This window comes from Ochlerotatus camptorhynchus, unplaced genomic scaffold (assembly GCF_037179485.1).
Source record: "Ochlerotatus camptorhynchus isolate MF236.1 unplaced genomic scaffold, CSIRO-AGI_Acam_v1.1 ptg000132l, whole genome shotgun sequence".
In the NCBI taxonomy this organism is placed as follows: Eukaryota; Metazoa; Arthropoda; class Insecta; order Diptera; family Culicidae; genus Ochlerotatus; species Ochlerotatus camptorhynchus.
The window spans coordinates 155,777-175,898 of NW_027040622.1; the positions used below are offsets into that span (position 1 = coordinate 155,777).

The following is a 20,122-nucleotide window of genomic DNA, read 5'->3' on the forward strand; positions in this document are numbered from 1 at the left end:
TTTCCAACAAGATGGAAATGTACCACTCGAGATGGACAATCGAAATAGGTGAAGCATGGGCATCAGCAAGCTGGCGATATGCTTTTTCAGGAATACGGATGGAACGCCATCGGGTCCTGGATTGAAGGACGACTTGAGTTGTGATACGGCAGTGGAAATCATCTCGAGTATAGGTTGGTCGTGGCACATTTCGATTATGAGAGGGTGATTGCAGTTTGCTGGTTCATTCGCCTCTTCCGCGTTCCGTCATCCATCTGCACTCCACCGTAGATGGTACGCAACACCTTCCGTTCGAAAACACCAAGGGTGCGTTGGTCCTCCCCGAGCATAGTCCAGGTCTCGTGGCCGTAGAGGACCATCGGTCTAATCAGCATCTTGTAGACAGTCAACTTCGTGCGGAGGCGAATTTTATTCGACTGGAGCGTCCTTCGGAGTCCAAAGTAGGCACGATTCCCTGCCATAATGCGCCTTTGAATTTCTCTGCTGGTGTCATTTTCGGCGGTCACCAGTGAGCTCAAATATACGAACTCATTGACCACCTCGATTTGGTCACCGTCAATCTGAACTCGGGATGGGAGGCTAACATTGTCTTCCGTAGAACCTCTTCCTTTCATGCATTTTGTCTTTGATGCGTCGATGGCAAGTCCAATCCGCCTAGCTTTCAGTCTGATGTACGTTTCCGCCATCGTTTCAACGCATATTCTCGCCAAGGAGAGCTTCAAATTCGCTCAGCAACGGATCGTGCACCATATTGGATCCAGTCGTTTGTGAACATCTTATGGCAAGCCACTGAAAGTAGATTTACTGCTGGAGATTCCGGTTAAGTGTTTCCGGAAGGAAGATTACCTCAACTTAATTACCTTAACTCACATGAAGAGGGCACATTTCCTGTGCCATCTGGCGGGCGGAAGAATTGGACAAACAGTCAAAGTATTCTTTGGCCAGTGGGATGCGCTTCATTCCGGTTAAAGGGGACTTTCGATGAAAAATTTGCCAATAACGTTGTGTTTGTGGTGCACGCTGCTGCAAAATATTTGTAAGATAATCAATTTAACAGTGTTAATTTTTAACATAACAAGATTTTAATTCAGAAATTATAAACAGTAGTATATGGTAACATAATGAAAACGAACATTTTAACCATGTGTATCTATTATCACTCGTCGGCACCTTCCTCTTCTTCGTCGATATATCCTTCCTCGTCAATTGTCGTCTCCTGGTACTGCTGGTACTCCGAAACCAAGTCGTACATGTTGCTCTCGGCTTCGGTGAACTTCATGTCGTCCATTCCCTCACCGGTGTACCAGTGTGAGAAAACCTTCCGGCGGAACATGGCCGTAAATTGTTCGGCGATGCGTTAGAAAATTTCCTGAATCGGATGAAGGTGGACGACTTTTTCAGACGACGTGGTGGAATATCGCACACGGCGGTTTTGACGTTGCTGGGAATCTAATCAACGAAATACTTGCTGTTTTTAATCTGGGCGTTCAACATCTGTTTGTCGACCTCGTTAATGGACATTCGTCCTCGGAAGATTGCCGCCACAGTTAGATATTGACCGTGTTAGTTCCGGGACAGACAGCGCACGGTATTGTAGCGATCCCCGCGACGTCAGCGGAGCAAACCCGGTCAAGAAAAAGTGTAATCAACTGACCCGGGAAGCGCAAACACGTGATAACGCCAGACATCGTAACCGAGACTACATGATTCAAACTCAAGTAACAATTTTGGTTTTATGAGGGTTCTGTAGACCATGATTTAGACTTGTTGAATGCTATTAAACTACGATAAAACATGCAATGTTTCTTGGGAATCGCCATAGGTGGGGGTGGTGAGCTCTAATATACGGAAGCAAATTTCGTGTTTTCCACTAGCTGATAAACACTTAGCGTAGCGCCCAAGTAACCAACAAGCCCGCTAATTCGCCTTTTTGCAATATAAAGCTCATACACGGCTTACATAGGGCATGTTAAATTTTATATTAGCCGCATATTGGCCTTATATTGCAAAAAGGGCCTGTTGGTTACTTGGGTAGCAGTAGCTTGCCCATGCCTGTAGAGAGGAAGATATTTTTAGTACTGAATTCCGCCAACGTTACAAAAGCTTTAAAATTTACCTGAGTGGAACTGGCCGAGCGAATGCGTAGCCTGAAAGCCCTGCAGGCAATCGCAATCCTCGGATTCCTTACGGACAACATCCAGCAGAATCCACTAGTTCGGCACCCTTGGTGTAGTGTCGTTTAACCCAGTTGTTACCAGCAGCGGACTGTCCGAAAACGAGCTTATTCGATCGGAACAGCTGTCCAAATGGTCCTGCTCGGAACGAATCCCGGCTCAAGGTTGATCAGAACTGCTCGTGGGACGTACTTTCCTCCGGTCACGGGAGTCTGAGTAACGACTTTAATAACGGATCTGGAGCTGGTAATGTTGAGATTGATTGAGTGGTGTTGCTATGCAAGCGATTGCTCTGATTTTTCATGTACCTACTTCTTCGGACAGACTGACTGTACTTTGTGGAATCCTATTCGATTTTGGAGAATCACTGGCGGGACTTGATGGAGAGTCACGGTTGTGGTTTGTAAAAATTGGATTGTATTGTGGCAACATCAATAACAAATTTTGACACATGCACACTGCGCAGGCGCAGAAAAAGTTCAGTGTTGCCAGTACTTGTAAAGATCATAAAAATTGTAACCATGGGTGCCAAACAGTGCCAATGACTGCGCCCGGGTGTGCCCAAGTTTGATTTTGGCACACTGTGTAGAGTGACGAACCCCTTGGTTAATATGGAGAAACTTTGTCCAAGAAGTCAAGTCTCCAGTGGCCAGAATCTGATTTGAGTTAAACCCCCTCATGTAATATCTCAAATCACATTTAGCATCCGATAATAAGATCACTGGTGGTCATATTGAGTGTACCAAGGGCTAGATCTCTCCATAGGTGAATACATTCCTGATTTTCATTCGGGAGCCGCATGCCAAATTTAGCAATACATTTAAAACCATTGTACCGCTACTGGGAGGGTAGCACCTTTCGGGTTTCTCAGCAAATTGTAAACCCTTCTTGTTCGGTGTAGGAATGATGAAGCAAACAAATCCCAACCGCGTGGGAGGATACAATCATGGAAATTCTGGCTAGGTCCGGTTAATGCCGCAGCGTACCCAAGAAGATTGTGGGTTGGTTGGCTTCTGGGGCGAGCACCGTGCTCAAAAGCGGAAAAGCATAAACAGGAAGCTTTCCGGGATAGTTGCAAAAAGAAAGGGCTTCATTCACGGAAACTCGGAACTGATTGTACGAAATAAGTAACAGAAAACAAAAGTGTTTCTTTGTGGAGTCTTTTTTCCCATCACACTTCGTAATTTCAAAAGCACAAATCTCAAGGTTGACGAGGTTCTCCGTCGTATATTTAAAAAAAAAAATCCTTAATATTTTTACTTGTGGAATTGTGATTGAGCAATGTTTAGGGCAAATTTCACGTTTGGTGATTAAACAGCTCGGTTCGAAATTGGCTATCGTTTTCGTTGCACACAGATAACCCACGGAAATGGACGTGGGATTGTGTTGGAAGGGTGAAAGTTGCATTTCTTAGCAATTCTAATTTGTTTTGAAAAAGTTTAATATAAATATGGTTCCATTTTTGGCATGATTAGAACACTCGAAATAGGAGGCGCTCACGTCTTCTCAAGTGAACGTAGGTGGCGATAAAAAGTAAAACCTTTCGCTTGCCGTCGTCGTCGTCGGTGTTGGTGGGTGGTGCTCACCTTCAAGCCGCATGAGAGTGAGCTCCGAGTTGAGCGCTCGCCGCTCGAGCACCAACCAGGGGGAGAGTAGCCCTGAGCTGCGGTGCAATTCGAACGCGTAGTCGTTGTTTCGTAGCCGCGGAGTCGAGTTCACGAGTCAGTCAGTCAGTATTGTCGAGCGTAATTGGTTGCGTTTTTCTGAATCACCCAACACATTTCACCCAATATATACCTAGTTATAGTAGTTATACAGCACGGAGCACACAACAGCCAGCCATAAGCGCCTCTGGGAGCAGAGCACAGCATCGGAACGGAACGAGAACCCGGAGGAAGAATCCAGTGTGGTGAGACTACAGACGTTGACAGAATTGAAATTCTAGCCAGATATTGGAAAGTCCGTTCTTAAGGCCGAAATACAGTTGATCTGTATACGTATGCAAGTGGAAGAGCTTGGATAGCGCAGAGGCCGAGTATTGTGACAGTGTTACAGTGTGTGATATAATCGAGTTTGAGAGTTTGCCCTGATCCAGCCGAGCAGCGCTGGACTAACGACGGAAGAAGAAATCGATCGGTCGGAACATTGACGAGCGGAACCAATCGAAGTAGGAATAGACTAGCTTTTCGAAACACGCTGGCGCGTCCCAATCGAGCACGGATCGAGAATCAGCCAGCTGGAGCGATTAGTTGCTACAATTGTATTTTACTGTATTGCAATCGATCATAACTGCGCGTTCGCGTTTTGCCCATAGCCGCCGTAGATCTACGTAACGTGTTTTCGTTTCGGGTTTCTTTCCTCAAGCAGTGAGGTGTTAGTTTTTCGGTTGACCAGATTTTTCAGTGATAGTCCCGAGTGAAAAGCAAGACATTTGACCTAGGAAGTGGTGTAGCGTGCAAGAGATCAGCTGCGTAACTTCGTAACTCGTCGCCATCGTTGTCGGCGTGACCTTCGCGTGCTTGTGGTGGTCGAAAAGTGACTATCAGCACTTTCGTGAAAGTTCGTTTGGTTAACTGTCGCTGGTAACGCACTGTGCGTGCGGTTGTCCATCAATCAAGTGAGATTCTTGGAAGTATAGCACCCAATAGTGATAACTCGAGAGTTCGGCTATCCACTGCGGAAGAATTTTAATAGTCGATTCCCACACCGGTACAAATATATACATATTGTGTGCTCAACGAAATATACGTATATATCGGTAATTAGTAAACCACCGTACGAGTAAATACGTAAATACGACGAGAGGAGAAGCTGAGCTGCAGTTTGGCTCCTTCCCTTTTGATTCACGATAAATTGCAGTCGCATCGCATCGCAGCAACCACCGACGTTTCCACCGTCGCCTCCGTCTGCAGAGTAGAGTGAGTGAGAAGTGAGAAGAATATTAAGAGCAAAGATAAAATCAAATATAGAAGAAAAATCTAGTAAAATCGAAGAAAAATCCTACTCGCCGGAGATTTTGTCAGCAGCAGCAACAGCAGCAGTAGTGCGCATCATCAGCTCCATCAATAGCGGCTTCTTCAGCTGTTAATTTTTCCTCTTTTCCTGTGGATCGGATCAACGAAAATTTGTTTTCATGATATCTGCTTGGATAAATCCCTATAATGAGAAGGTGCGTGACAAGTGTTAATTTTCTATTTATGTACCGACATGTTTCTTCACTTCATCTGCCCTTTGAGCATCAAGGGCCAATTATTCGGTGCACGGAACAATAATATTGACATTATTTGACAGATCCCGGTTAATCGTGATAGTTATTTGGAACGAAATGAACGGAGATGAGATTTGTCAAATAATGAAAATATGATTGCATTTTTTTCCATTGAATCAGAATATGACGTACCAAAACATCAAATCCCATAGGTAGTAGAAAGTCAAGATCGAAGATATGTTGAATTCCAATTGATTGTAGAATATCCCTACCATTACACTCTTCTTTTTTTCCGTTCTTCGGATTCAATCAGTGACAGCTGTGCTGATTTGGGTGCCCGTGTGACGTCATTGCACTTGTTTTGCTCGGCACGTTCGGGGCGATTTTCGAGGCGATGTATGCAAACCGACTTAGTTTGTTGCATAACGGGGGTGGATGTTTTGCCATCCGTTGAATAATTGTCGCCGTTTGAATAAGAATGTTTTGTTTACGTAATTTTGGGGCTGTTTTTTGACTAGTTGTGAGGAGCATCTGTGACGAATAGCGTGCCAAAGTGATTTGGATTTTTCCTTTGATTTTCGTTTAGTTGGAATTTCAAAAATCAGAATTTCATAACGATGGAATGGAATCTCCTGCTTTGCAGGGATGCCAGATTGGAAGCCATTTGAAATTTTGTGTAGAATTTTTATTTGTCGCAGATATTCCATGTTTTGTGAAGATGTTTGAAACCAATTTCAAATTGAAGAAGACTTCCGACGGATTTTTTTTAATTTAAGCAGCTTCCACTCACTTGCTATAAAACAATGTTTTTCGGAATTATGAAATCATTAGATGATATAATGATGTGTTGTACTTGTAAGTAAAAAGAAGAGGGAGTAAAGTATGTATTTGACTCATAAAACCTGTCAATTTCGCTTTCAGAGCGTTACAATCAGCGATCTTATGATTCGCGAGCGTTCACTCAGAGTGAGCACTCACGAATCGTTAAATCGCTGATTGTGACGCACTGAAAGCAATATTGACAGGTTTTATGTTTCAACCACATACTTCACGACTTCTTCTTGTAATCTACTAGTACTAATTATCATTATAACATCTAATATTTTCATAATTCTGAAAAACTTTTTTTTTATAGCAAGTGAGTGGAAGTAACCCTGCAGACAAGTGAAGGTGTTTGCTATAGAAATGATGGCTTCATATGTTTAGCTCCTTCTAAAATTGTTGATTATGAATCATGTAATCGAAATAAGCTTTTTGTTTAGAATAATACTGAACTACAGGACATTACTGATATTTTCGATTAGCTGCAGAACTTTTAAGCACTCAACTTCCGACTGGGGAGGGTGTCTAAAAGAAGTCATTTGCATATTTGAATAGCTGGAGATCTACATAATAATATGAGAAAAACTTGTGGTCTAGAAAAAATATCCAGTAATCTTCGATCAGCTTTGCACTTTTCAATCAACCTGCTGACTAGAGGGAATATCCGAGGACGTCATTTGAATTCGGTAAAAAACGTAAGAAATCAATAAAATCGATAAATTTTATTTTTTATCTTTAAATGGAGTTGACTGAACAAAGTCTATACAATTTCGGAATATTTTTTTTATAATTTTCGGTTACTATTTAAAAGGGACGTAGGGGAAAAGTCTACTTCGGCCTAATCGCCCATTCCCGGCCTATCGAACCCAAAAAAAACAAATTTATCTATAATTTTGGCGTGAACGTGTCAAACAAACGTTTGGTACGATGCTTCTATTCAATAGATTCAAGACTAAGTGTTGAAGAACGCAAAATACAAACAGCGCACGGGAATTCACTTTTCTATCCATTCGATAGGCCAAAGAGAATCCCAATGGCGTTTCAATGGCTAATTGGCCCAAGAAAATCCGTAGGCCAAGTTGAGCCGCCAGAAGCAGTTTTGCATTTTCATCAATAAACGAATATTTCGCGACCCCTTATCAGAACTAACGGTACATATGGAAAGGTAAATAAACTTGGAAGCCATCTTTAATAATAAAATTCCGTTTGGTGCTAAACTTCGTTAGATTAAAAAAGACTAAGTGCGGGTTGTGCTTAATAGGTCGGGAACGGGGTAGTTAACCCTATCTGCTTTTGTAAACAAAGATTCAATCGTTAATTTGTCGAAACTCTTGGCACTACCACACAATCTAACACCACCTTTAAAAAGGATAATGTTTCCCCAACAAGATGGTGTTGTTAGTCTGCATGGGAGTGCTAAGAGTTTCGACACATTTAGGTTTGAATCGTTGTTTACAAAAACAGATACGTCCCTTTCAAAAAGAATCGCGAATTTATGAATTTTTCACTTATTTTAAAACTTTTATCGAACAATTCTGCAGTTCAAAAACTACTGAACAGTGGAAGCCTGGATTAGTATGCAGGGTGTTAATTTTACCAAGAAATCCTGGAAAACCGGCAATGAGCTGAGATTTTATTTTCACCAGGCAAAATAAAAAAAAAGTGGGAAGTTCGACAGATTTGCCTGGAAAATTACCTCGCGACAAAATAGTTGAACTCCGGTTCATTGAGATCGGTGCTTCTCTGCAAACAACGCGGAGATGAAACAGCGTCTGTCTAAACATCTCCTTAATAAAGACAACCAACCAACCAACCAACCTTTGCCAACAAACCCAATTTGCCTTTGTTTACAATTACTATTTTGGAATTTTCATTATTTTTTTTCGCCTGGGAGGGAGACACACACGGAATTCATTATATAGTTTGTTCTTCTTGCCATGATAATTTTTGCAATAAAAATCAAATTTGTCTGATTTGCTTTGAGCGTGTAGTGATTGTTTGACGTTGTTCATTTTTCTAATACTTTATTAGCGCGATTTTTAGCTCATTGACTAGTTCATCTCGTAAGACTTTGTGCCAGTGTGCAGTGAGAAAATGAACTTTTCTGTTTTGCATTTTGTTATGCCACCAACAATTTTGACAAAAAGTTTGATTAATGGTCTCTTTCAATAGGCATTCAAGTATACATAAACCCTTAAATGAATAAATTTTAAAAATGGTGTTCCATTAAATAAGATATCTTGAATCGGCAATTTATCATAATTTATTTTACGCAAGATTTCAATACTGCCTTCTGTATTCTTGTTCAACTGTAAGAAAAGCATAATCGTCGAACATCTTACAATGTTATAAATCCAAATTGTTATTAAAAGTGCCGCAAACACTACAATGAACTTAAAAACGTCAAAATATCCTTAAAACGCAGATTCGAAAAATATGAACGTCAAAACGAACCTCGCATGTTCGTTATAGTTCTAGACCAACAATTGAAAAAGGCGCAACAACCAAACGTAAACAATGGCTTCCTGCGCGGGTAGGTGCATTTAGACAACATCTTCAGCGATCCGGACGAGATGTCTTCACTCACCGATACTTTTAAAATGTTCGGGCGGGGGAAGGTGTTCATGTTTAATATTTCAGATTTATAAACAGAATCTTCCCACAAGTTCAGGGACGTTCTTAGAACTTAAGAACAATTTGTAAAAGTTAAGAGAACATCATTTTATTTCTAAGAACTTCGTAGAAGCGCGGAGAAAGTAAAAGGTACGTTGTAGAATTTCAATGAAGCTGGGTGGTCAGGAAACTTCCTAAAAGTGTAGAAAATTTTGTATAAATTCCGCTAACTTTGTAAAAACTCAGCAACTTTTGAAGAAGCTCAGTGAACTTTATAGAATTTCAGAAACTTTTGCAGTACTTCAGTAGGTTTTGTATAAGTTCTGAGAACCTTGTAAAACTTTATCAAACATTGTTGAACGTAAGCGAACTTTAGAGAAATTTAGTGAAATTCGCAGGAATTCTGGAAAATTCGTTGACGCTTAGGGTTTTTTCTCTTTAACTAAATTTGATTTTTTAAACTTCAAAAACCTGCTAGATTTTCAGAGGATATCAAAGAAATTCAGGAAATTTAATATAAATTCAGGGAACTTCGTATAGCTGCTGAGAATTTTGATTAAATTTAGGGTGCTTTGTAAAACTATGTAGAACTGGCCAAGTAGCATTGCAAGTTTTATCAAGGTTTTAAAGCGTTCTATAAAACGAATTTATGGTCTACAGAACCCTCATAAAACCAAAATTGTTACTTGGGGGGATCATTATACAAGTTTTGGAAACTTTGTTGAAGTTATGGAAATATTGGTTTATTTTATGAAACGTCACAAAAGTTCTTCTCAAGACTTCTTAATTGCTAATGACTTCTATTTGTCTATTAATACAATCCTAGACTAAGTAAAATTGTCATGGATTTTTTCTCATATCCGAGAAGCTTTTTCCTGGAAAAGGCCGGAACATTTGACTGACTTTTCAGTAAATCCACGTTGACAAAATTGCGATGACTCGACTCAATTTTGAGTCGGTCTGATCGTACGTGTAAAGATTAAGGAACTTTGTCAGCAGCGGCTGAGTACGGTGTTTTTACTTTTTAAAGATTATTTCAATTTTTTCAAGATTATGTTGGGAGTTTTCATGATGTTTTCAAAACCATTTCAGACGATATTTTTCTGGCTTTAGGCAGCTCTTAAGGTAATTTTGGTTTCACCTGTTTCCCCGGAGTTGGATTTTTTTTTAAATATTTGACCGTTTTGAGGAGCTGTCCTCTTATTACGGAATAACTGTCATTTTTAAAAATGGTCGATTGAAGCAATGTAAGTTTTATCGTGATTTTAAAGCAATCATCAAGTTGTTGGAAAATTTCTCGACTTCCCTGGGTATAAAAGTATGATTGGTAAATTGCTACACCCATCGAAAACTCTCAAATTGTAACTGTGAAAGTGTATCTAGAACACTAAGTTGAGTGCACACAATAAGCTAATATGCTATATACCATATGCTTGAAATGCGAAGAAGAAGAATAACCATACAGACTTCATACAGAGTACAGATATTTTACAGACATTAGGAGAAAGTTACAGATTTATACGACATTGTTATGCATCAACATGGGATATTTTTTTTCCTCAGTTCGGGACCTAACACCACTGTGAGCAGTAATTTGATCTTCTGTAGTATCATTGGATAGTTTCAGTAATGAATTGACATGCTTAAAACATATACAGCAAATATTAGCCAAGAATTAGCAAGGATTGATATGACAACTCGGGTTACACGAATTTCGTAGATATGTATTTTAGATTTCGGATCTGGCGCGAATTTGGAAAAGAATAGCTCCAATAAGTCTGAATTCAACTAAGTTTCAATTATTAATATTTGAAGACTCCAATCGAATCATTTCAAGGACAAATTTCCAAGTACACCAATTACACAATATACTGTGATTTACAGAACGTATTTCAGTATTATAAATCATTTAAATATAACTCTGAAATCTCTAAAACCTCTCAGATCTTTCACAACCTTATTAAGGTGTATGCACTCGATCGGAGTACTTCGCAGAAGATTTTTGAACCTCTCAAAACAGATCTTATGCTTGCAGAGTTATACACTTTTAAGATCTTCGAAATTGCTGAAATAATCTATGCTCAGCAAAACTCTCAAAAGATCTTCAAGCATCGCAGTATCTTCTTTTCATTAGCTTCTTGGTCATCTCAGAGTTACTCAAGTGGTGGTAAGCTCCAACCGGTATTTGCCTCGGATTACATCCCGATCAAGAATGTCCGGCTGTTTTGATGTCGACATCAGAGTTAATCAATGGGACTTTAAGCAAATATTTTGCAGATCATCCAAACAGGGATGGTATTAAAAGTTAACTCGAGTTGGAGCTTACCGCCATAGGAGTTCAAAGAGCTTTAGCAAACTCCAGTTTTGTTCTGCAAATTATAGATATAATTTCTGAAATTCAATGAAGAATTTGGAGAAGCACATCCTCTTTGTAGTTTAGAAAACCTCTCCCTCAGAAAGACTCATGTAACACCTCCTTAAAGATAGTTGGGTGAATGTCAAAGGAGGTTCAAGGTAAACTCCAGAAAAGTTCTTTTTTATGAATTTCTAAATTTATAAAATAGTCTTCCTAGATATTCAACGTACTTTAGAGAAGCTCAAGTAACTTCAATACAGCTTAAGTAATATTAGAAAGATTCAAAGAACAAATCAGTGAAGTTTAAGAGAACTTCAGAGAAGTTTTTTAATTTTTTTTCCTTGATTTGTTTTCTGTCTATCTTGTTTTCCGTATTGAATACCAATGGGCCGGGGACCAACGGCATTGCTTCCCTTGGCGTGATCAGAGATTTTATGACTCAGAAAATCCCAGGCTTCAGAGAAGTTAGGTTAGGTTAGGTTATCAGAGAAGTTTAAGAACCGCAGAAACACTCTTCGGAGACAAAGCTTAAGGGCGGAAACTTAGGGTTATTGTATAGGAGTTCAAACCAACCATAGAGTTCTTCAGAGAAGTTTTGAGATTTGTTAGGAAATCTTGAAAATTTTGGACTCCTTTATTAAGATCTTAGAAAGATAATGGAAATATAGGAAACATCCGTACTTAAAAGATGTCCAGAGAATCTCACCAATATTCAAGGAACCTGCTCTGAAAACTATAAGAAAGCCTCATTGTTCACTCGGCTGTCGACAGAAACAGGCCACTCTCGATGTGTGTCACGCGATCGTCTGTTTACTTGGCAGCGACCATTGTGTGGTCTTCTTCATTGTTCTTCATCAACAGTTCTTTCCGCCGATGCGTCGTCGACTTTGAAAAGTAACCGTTTAGTGATGAGTGTATGTGGCGATACTACCATACAATGCAACCACTGGAAGCGGCTCCCGTTCTGATGGAAGAGGCCTTTTGGATGAAGTGTTTATTGTGTTGCACCTATAGTTTTAAGATGTTTTGTATAGTGAACACGAATCTTTGGCTCTGTAAAGTTAATTCGATTGAGCCGTATTAATTAAATTAATGAACAAAAAAAAAAATCAGGAAGCCTTGCATCGGGAAACTAATCTTTTCACCAAGGTTCAAGTCAATTTGCAAGCTTCTAGTAAAGCAGGTATCAGTTTAAGGTTTCTTTTTTATCAAATGTGAATGCAATATGGGTCATTCCAGCTCAAGTGGGTTCACCACCTGTGGTCGATGTCACCTATTTGAGTCAAACTTGGCTAAAACGCTTATTTTGGCATTCGGAACAAACGCCTTTTTTATTTTTTCTCTGAAGTGCCTAGATCCCCCGGGATTTTTAAAAATGTCAACTTTCAGATCCACAACCAAATAAGCGATTCGTGATTTTAGAACGTCAATTTAAAGGAATTTCAATGTAGACAAACACACTTTGGAAAACTCTTCTGCTTGATGTGTTTCCAAGGGCAAATGATTTCGACAAATAGAAACAAGACAAGAAAAAAAAAAAATAAAAAATTAAATAGAATTGATTTTCCACCAGAAAAGCTCAAAACTACCTCTCACTCATCTGGTAATATCTCAAAAACTATTTGTCCAAATCATTTGCCATTGGAAACATATCTAGTAGAAGAAATAAGAAATCCCGCCCATGGTGAAAATTGGTCATTTTTGACAATTTTGATACCTGCTGGTAATCAGTCTGTTTACTGTAGATACTATAACAAAAACAAAACGTGGTTACAGCTAAGAGAATCTACATTAATAACCTTTAAAATTTTGTTCTAAGATCGCGAATAGCTTATTTGGTTGTGGAGTTATCTCTTCTGAAAGTTGATATTTTTAAAAATCTCGAAAATCCAGGGTTGTAGCCGAGAAGGATCTAGGAACTTTTGAGTAAAATCAAAAAAGGCGTTTGTTCAGAATGCCAAAATAAGCGTTTTGGCCAAGTTTGGCTCAAATTGGTGACAAGGTAAATGAGCATTTACCACCTTGCTCTAAAACAATTTTCACAACCCTCTCCTCGCTCACAGAATTCCAAAAAATCCTGATGCAAATGATTACATACAAAACTATCCGACATCCCGGCTATAATGATATTTGGTACTTGTAATTCACCAAAAGAGGTTGTAAACAATGTGTTTGACACATACAACCTGTCGATTTCGCTTTCAGAAAGTCACCATCAGCAATGTTTAGATTAGTGTTCATTCAGATTAATCGTGTATACTCAAATAACAGGTTTTATGAGTCAAACACATGCTTTACAATCGCTTCTTGTGATTTACAAGTACAAAATATCGTTATAGCATATAATGATTTCCTAATTCCGAAAAACATTTTTTTTGAAGGTCTCTACCATTATCCACTCCTCCCAATTGGTTATAGAGGTTCAAAAATAAATGCTAGCCATCCAAGAAAAACCTGAGCACGTCTCTGAGAATGGGGTGATGCGTTTCATAAGTATGATCCAGCTTCCTGGAATGGAAGGTCACTCCAATGTTTCAAAACTGCACACAGGCTTCTGTTCCATTGCTCCGCATTTAAATCAGGTGTTCATGTTTTATAATTTTGCGTATCATGTTTCCATTCCGGTGATTGGATTGCAGCAGAGATCTGATCAAATCACCAGATAGAATATTACGGCAACCGAGAGTTTCCCTTTCGAAAACAATCAACCGTCCATTTCATAACACTCATCCAAAATAAACCGATCACCTTGACGTTCTTACGCCACACATTGCCACTTGCAAACCCATTTTCTACGTGCCCTCACTCTCTCTCTCTCTCTCTTTCTGTCGTCGTTGTTTGCAATCCACAAACTCCAAAACCGTGACTTGCACAGTATTAATCCAACGTGGCATTTGTACCTACCTACAATATTTTTTTCTGCTACGTCATCGTCATAGTCGGCGTCGGTTGCATTGCTTGGTCGCTCTGCTCCGCTCGTTCAATCGATTTCCGTTTGGGTGACGTTTTCTCCAGTCTAACTAGCACCCAACTATAGTTTGTGTCGTGTCATACACACACACACACAGTTCACAGTTCTCGTTCTCACTGCAAAGAGTGAGTGCACCAAAGTGCTACCAGTAAAGTGGACTTTTTTTTTCCCGTCCGTTCGTTCGTCCGATCGTAGTAGCTTGATTAGCGAAACATATGTTCGAGCTTGGTTTGGAGAAGATGTGGGGAATCACTTCGAGCTCCATTCACCCGTCTCAAAGAGTACCACCACCATCACCAGTCCGATTGCGAAAGCAATCGCATTCATGGCTGCCTAGAGCGCAAAACGAGCAGAGAGTCAGACGCTGAACACAGCAGGCATTGCTGAAATTCGTGTACCCAGTCAACCGATGAATTTGAACGAACGAACAAACGAATCGGCGAAACACGGTTGGTCATCAGCTCGATAGAGGGCATCACCGCGCAATCCCCCCCTCGCCATACAACAGAGACAGACGCTTACATTTCTTATAGGTAGCGATTTCGTTGTTTGTAAAGCGGTTGTTTTTCTCCGACTGGAGCTGCTGCTTCTTCTTTTGTGTGTTTTGTTCGTGCTGCCCACTTACGCGCACAAATACACTGGATTGTGAGAGTGAGCGACGATAATTTCACTTGAAAAATTAGAAAATTGAATTTTCTTCCAATCGCTGACCGACCATCGCTCGTTGATTTCATTTGTCAAAAAATTAACGAGCGCTGGGGGATCATTTTGAATAGACAGCACCCGCCGCCCGCCACCCGCCCCCCGGTCGAGTTTTCATCTTCTGGGCAGCTGAAGGGAAGCCTAGGTAGAGTAAGTAGGCTAGAGTAGAGTGCTCGAGCGCGCGTGCGAAAAAAAAAACACATTGATGGAATGAAAGTGAAAAGCATCGTTTTAGCAATACTGGTAACTGACACTGACAGATGGTTGAACTTGGTTTAGTATACGGAGTGGCACTAGGGTGCTTTGTTGTGAAAACAATAAAGTGTTAGCGATCAAATAGTTCCTTCATCTCCTCTCCTCAAGTTTGGTTCATAGCCCCAAAATATGAGTCTGTGAAATGTTTGATATGTTTGGTAATGTTTGATGAAGGTTCAGGGATCATGCAACTAGATTGAAGTTTGTATGGGGATTACTATGGAAGCTATGGAAGCAGTTTAAATTTAACAATTATCAACTTTGGTTTTAGGTGTCCAAATGGTGAAAAAAATAAATAGGGTAGTTTGTACCAGTTATGGCACGTTCCTATTATAGTGTGGTCCAATTATGGTATATGGGAATTCTATAAGTATTCCATAACTGGTATACCTACTCTATGTGGCTGCTATGACAGCAACTAACAAGCCTGTTTTTGATACGGTCAGTTTGTTAGCATTTGAAAAGAGATAAAAATGCAAGGGGCAATCAACTCTGCACACTGTGTCGAAACACTGCAAGACAAACTATTCGGCACATTAAGGCACACAAAGTAGGGCACAAACAATATAATATAAATCGGCATCACATGTTTTGCCAATCGTTTCTAAGGTCCAATACTTTGTTTACTCACAAATGAAGCTTTTAATGAATTTAAAAACGACAAACAGATACTCAACTGTGTTGATGATCATTCGGAAAATTCTGTAAGTATTGTCTGAATCGTGAATCGCTTCAAACCTAGCACAAATAGGTCCGTCTCATCCGAATCACAGCCAAAAACCCAGCGGATCGTGTTGTCATCTAGAACAGCTTCTATTCGGGCCTCGCTTCAGTCAAGTTCATCTACACCATGGCCGGTCCAGAGAGTCTTATCGATACGGCAGTCAAGACGGCTGAAATGAGTTACCTCAAGAGACGATTAGTTTCCGATTGAGGATGGAATCATTTTGAAACATATCCGGCGATTGCCTTTGATGATAAATTCGGAAGACCACACCAACAGTTTCATCAATATCAAGCCAATGGATCCCAACTATTCGGGGATGGCGGAACACCTTCACAATGCTGTTATTCTTACGAAAAGAAGAGTACCAATTTTGGAACGAAGAGCATCGAGCAGCTATAGCTTGATGAATCCTCACATTCAGTATTGGAAAAGTTCATCAAAACTCACTATGACTCGCGAACTTTTTGCTTGATGAACTTCGGGAACTTTTCCAACGCTGCTCACATTTTCGCCCACATGGTTTACCCAAAGGTCACCCACTGGAGGCTGTATTCCAGAAAACACTTCTTATTTTTGAACTTAACATTTTATACTGTCGTGGGTATCAAATCTCGAAGCGTACAACGAAGGTTCAGAGCAGGATCTTCTGCGAAAGTTGAGATACATTAACAATTTTGTTATGCAGAATGAACAATTAAGTAGAAAATAAGCTTATCATAGGGGCGGCTAGATTTGAATCCCGGTTTGCCGAGTATGTTCGAGACGTCAATTTTCACATTTTCTCCTGCGTTTTTCCTCTGATATTCTTGTCGTATCAATTTGTATGGACTTTGATGGGATAACCACAGGACTTTATAGGGATGTCCATAGAAATTTGAAAGATGTATCTGTACTGCTATAAGCTCTTGAATCGAGTTCTGTGTTTACTTTAGTCGGGGAGGATTTAATAGACGGGACTTTCATTCATCATCGATCAGGTTTCTCGTTTGTTCCTGTAAGGAATCAACAATTCAAACGAACATCGAGCCAGAATCTTGTGGCCGGGTTGAATTTCCACCTCCCAACCCGCTAACGCTAAAATGAGAATGAGCGTGAATGCTTTCCATTTCTGGTGCCTTCCTTTGCTCAGTCGGTAAAGGCGCAGCTACAAAGCAAAACCATGCTGGAGGTGGCTGGGTTCGATTCCCGGTCCGGTCTAGGAATTTTTCGGGTTGGAAAATTTCTCGACTTCCCTGGGCATAGAAGTATGATTGGACTTGCCACACAATTATATCAATGCAAAAACGGTATAGGCATCGAAAGCTCTCAATTAATAACTGTGGAAGTGCATCTAGAACAGTAAGTTGAGAGCACGCAATAAGCTAATATGCGATATGCAATAAGCTTGTAATGCAGAGTAGAAGAAGAAGAAGTGAATGCTTTCCATGATCGATCAGAGAAATTGAGAATGTAAACACAATTACTAAAGTCAACTTTCAGGTTTGCCAAACACATGGCATATTGACACCTTGGCATGCTTTGATTGACCACGGTGCGTTCGGCATAGTGCTTGGCACAGCTTTCGCCACAACTCTATCACTCGGCACGAATTAAGTTGTGCCGACTTGAATACCCCTTGTAAGAATGTAACATTATGACAAAATTGGGTAAATTGATAGTTGAATATGTGCCTGACAACAACACCAATTTCAATACAATAATAGCAGGTTTGTTTATCGTTGTCATGGGCCCCCCTCAATGTTGACAGAATTCTGTAATTCAGAATCCAGACAGTAATTCTGGTAATTCGTCATAATCTCCATCAGTCTTGTAAGCGGTCACCGTAGTCGACACATTTTCTCTGATAATCGACTGCCTTTGCTTCCGGCACTTGCAAAACAAGCTATCAAAGTACAGCACCAAACGAAAATGGCTCTGTCATACGGCACTGTCGCCGAAGACCGTCACGAATGTATGTATTTTAGTTTTTCTCATAATAAGAGCTGCTGATGTTGTGCTTGTGTTAATTCTGAAAATAGCAAGCAACGATGTCCTAGTAATAATATTTCCAATCAGAAGTGGTTTAATTTATTCAAATTGAGGAATTATAACGAAATCACATGTTATATTTTAGTTATTTGATAATATTCCTCTTAACGGCGCCGGTGGTGTAGTGGTAAGCGTGATTACCTCTCACCCCAGCAGGCCTGGGTTCAATCCCAGTCGGCGCCGCCGGGATGTTCTGAGGCATAACATCTCTGATCACGCCTTCCTTCGGATGGGAAGTAAAGCCGTTGGTCCCCGGTTCATGAGTTGATGGGTCGATAGGTAGGGTCCAGGTGTGGGAGCTGCCTTCCTGGCACGTCGGTAGCATTGGTGCTCAGCACGGAAAACAAGATCGACGGAAAAAACAAACCAAAGGAAAAAAAAAAAAAAAAATATTCCTCTTGCTCGAATGTTGTTCTACCGTTTATGTTGTGTAAGAGAGACGACGGTAGAGCATGAGAGTACGAATACAAACAGACTGTCACGAACGACAACAAAGTGAGTGCAGTAAAAAACGTCAACGGTATACATCCCTGCTCCATACAAAAACTTCAAACCATATCCGGGACCTCCACACCTTCATCAATCTTTATAATTTTTTGAAAATGTAGAAGCATTGCATCTAGAAAATCTTCTCGTGAAGGCTTTACACAAAAATATGCTTTCTGAAAAAAAAAACTTGTTGTAAGCTGCATTACAAGAACTGCCACTACATTTGTTGCATGAAACATATGCAGAAGATGTAATAAATCCAACCTTACATTATATGTAAGAGAACTTTGTTTTGCGTCTACAAACTGCTTCTGGATGGCTTGAAATGATATGCGCTGCCTCAGCGATGCAAGCAGATCACTCCTTCGAACCATTGCGGAATTCGTTCAACCGAATTTGTTATCTAATTTGACATTTTCTTCTGGCCTCTGCCTATCGCCGATCAGTCATGCAAATTCTGCTCGCGGTAAACACACTTCCAAAGTGACTATTTTTACCCGTTATTCTATTTTCGTTCGGTATCAACACTTCCCTCCTCGAAGTCGGCTTACATGCTAGTGCCACATACCTAAGTGTAGCAGTAGCAGCAGCAGCCAGTGACAAACTCGGTATCACTATACTAGAGAGAGAGAGAGCTATTCACGTTGCGATCGCGAATGACTCGCGCGAATGCATATACCCTTTGGCGGTACAGAAATAACCCAGGGAATATCAGTGCACTGTCATCGTGGTCGTCGTCGTCGTCGTCTTAGTGTAGGCTTCTCTTCCTATTGCACCGGTACACAGAGGTTTCTGCATTGTACATACGTAACTACCTGCACGGCCGTTGAATCTAACTCATATTGGAATTCCGTTCACTCAAATTCGCAAAAACGTATACGTATTATCGTCGATTGTCCCTTATTTAGTGGACAGATTTTCGAGGAAAAGCATGTATGAGTGACCTACGTTTTTTTGCGATTTTGAGTGAAAACCACTGAATTCTGAGTCGATCTCATCGGCCGTGTATTTATATGGACGACGGACGACGATGGCGTGCGGCTGCATTCTTTGACGGTGTACTGCCTACCGCCCCCACCGGTCGATCAGTCGGCTGTCGTCGTCGGTTGCTCACTGACGACTGCGGGTTTAAAATTGTCATCTCTTGCCACCAGCGGGGAGGTTGTTTAGTCGGGTGTTTTTAAGAGATCAATGATTCTTAGCCGTCTAGGTTTGCTAAAGTGACAGGCACCGAACAAGAGTTGACTCAATGGGTAGATAAAAACATGTACAACGTTTGTCGTAGATGTTTTGGTTAATAGCACATTTAGATTGTGCTTTATGTTCCTAGCTTTTCTAATCATTTGAAATTGAATCTTCCTTGCTCGATATTTTTTTTTCTTAACTGGATGAACATTCTTAAAAAAAAAATACTCTGCAAATGACCCATTAATCTCGATAGGATTTTCAATATCAATAGCTCAGTTAGTAAAGGCGCAAATAAAAAGCAAGACCATGCTGGAAGTGGCTGGGTTCGATTTTTTGGATTGGAAAATTTCTCGTCTTCCCAGGGCATACTTACCTTACCTTACTTACCTTACCAAATCAGGCTAAGGCCTTGTTGTCCTCAGCTGTCCGAAGAAGTCGTCTCCACTCTACTCGATCCATGGCCACACTTGGCCAGTCTACGAAGGGTCTGCAGGTCGTTTTCTACTTGGTCGATCCACCTTGCCCGCTGCGCGCCTCTTCTATTTGTTCCTGTTGAGTCACTTTCTAGAACCATTTTCACTGGGTCGTC

At 40.5% G+C, this 20,122-nt stretch overlaps 1 protein-coding gene and 1 pseudogene across 2 annotated transcripts in view; one reads left to right on the plus strand and one right to left on the minus strand.

Annotated features, from left to right (window-relative positions):
* Positions 1–1,156: 1,156 nt before the first annotated feature.
* On the minus strand, positions 1,157–1,715 carry LOC135700334 (tubulin beta chain-like; annotated as a pseudogene).
* A 2,157-nt stretch (positions 1,716–3,872) lies between these two features.
* LOC135700319 (terminal nucleotidyltransferase 5C) overlaps positions 3,873–20,122 on the plus strand; it is a 234,350-nt gene continuing 218,100 nt past the window's right edge. For both annotated transcript variants that reach the window (XM_065220796.1, XM_065220797.1), the window contains exon 1: positions 3,873–5,343. Coding sequence is in view for 1 of the 2 variants with exons in the window: in XM_065220797.1 (XP_065076869.1) it covers positions 5,308–5,343 (36 nt within the window). In the remaining variant the exon portion in view is untranslated. The remainder of the gene's footprint in view (positions 5,344–20,122) is intronic.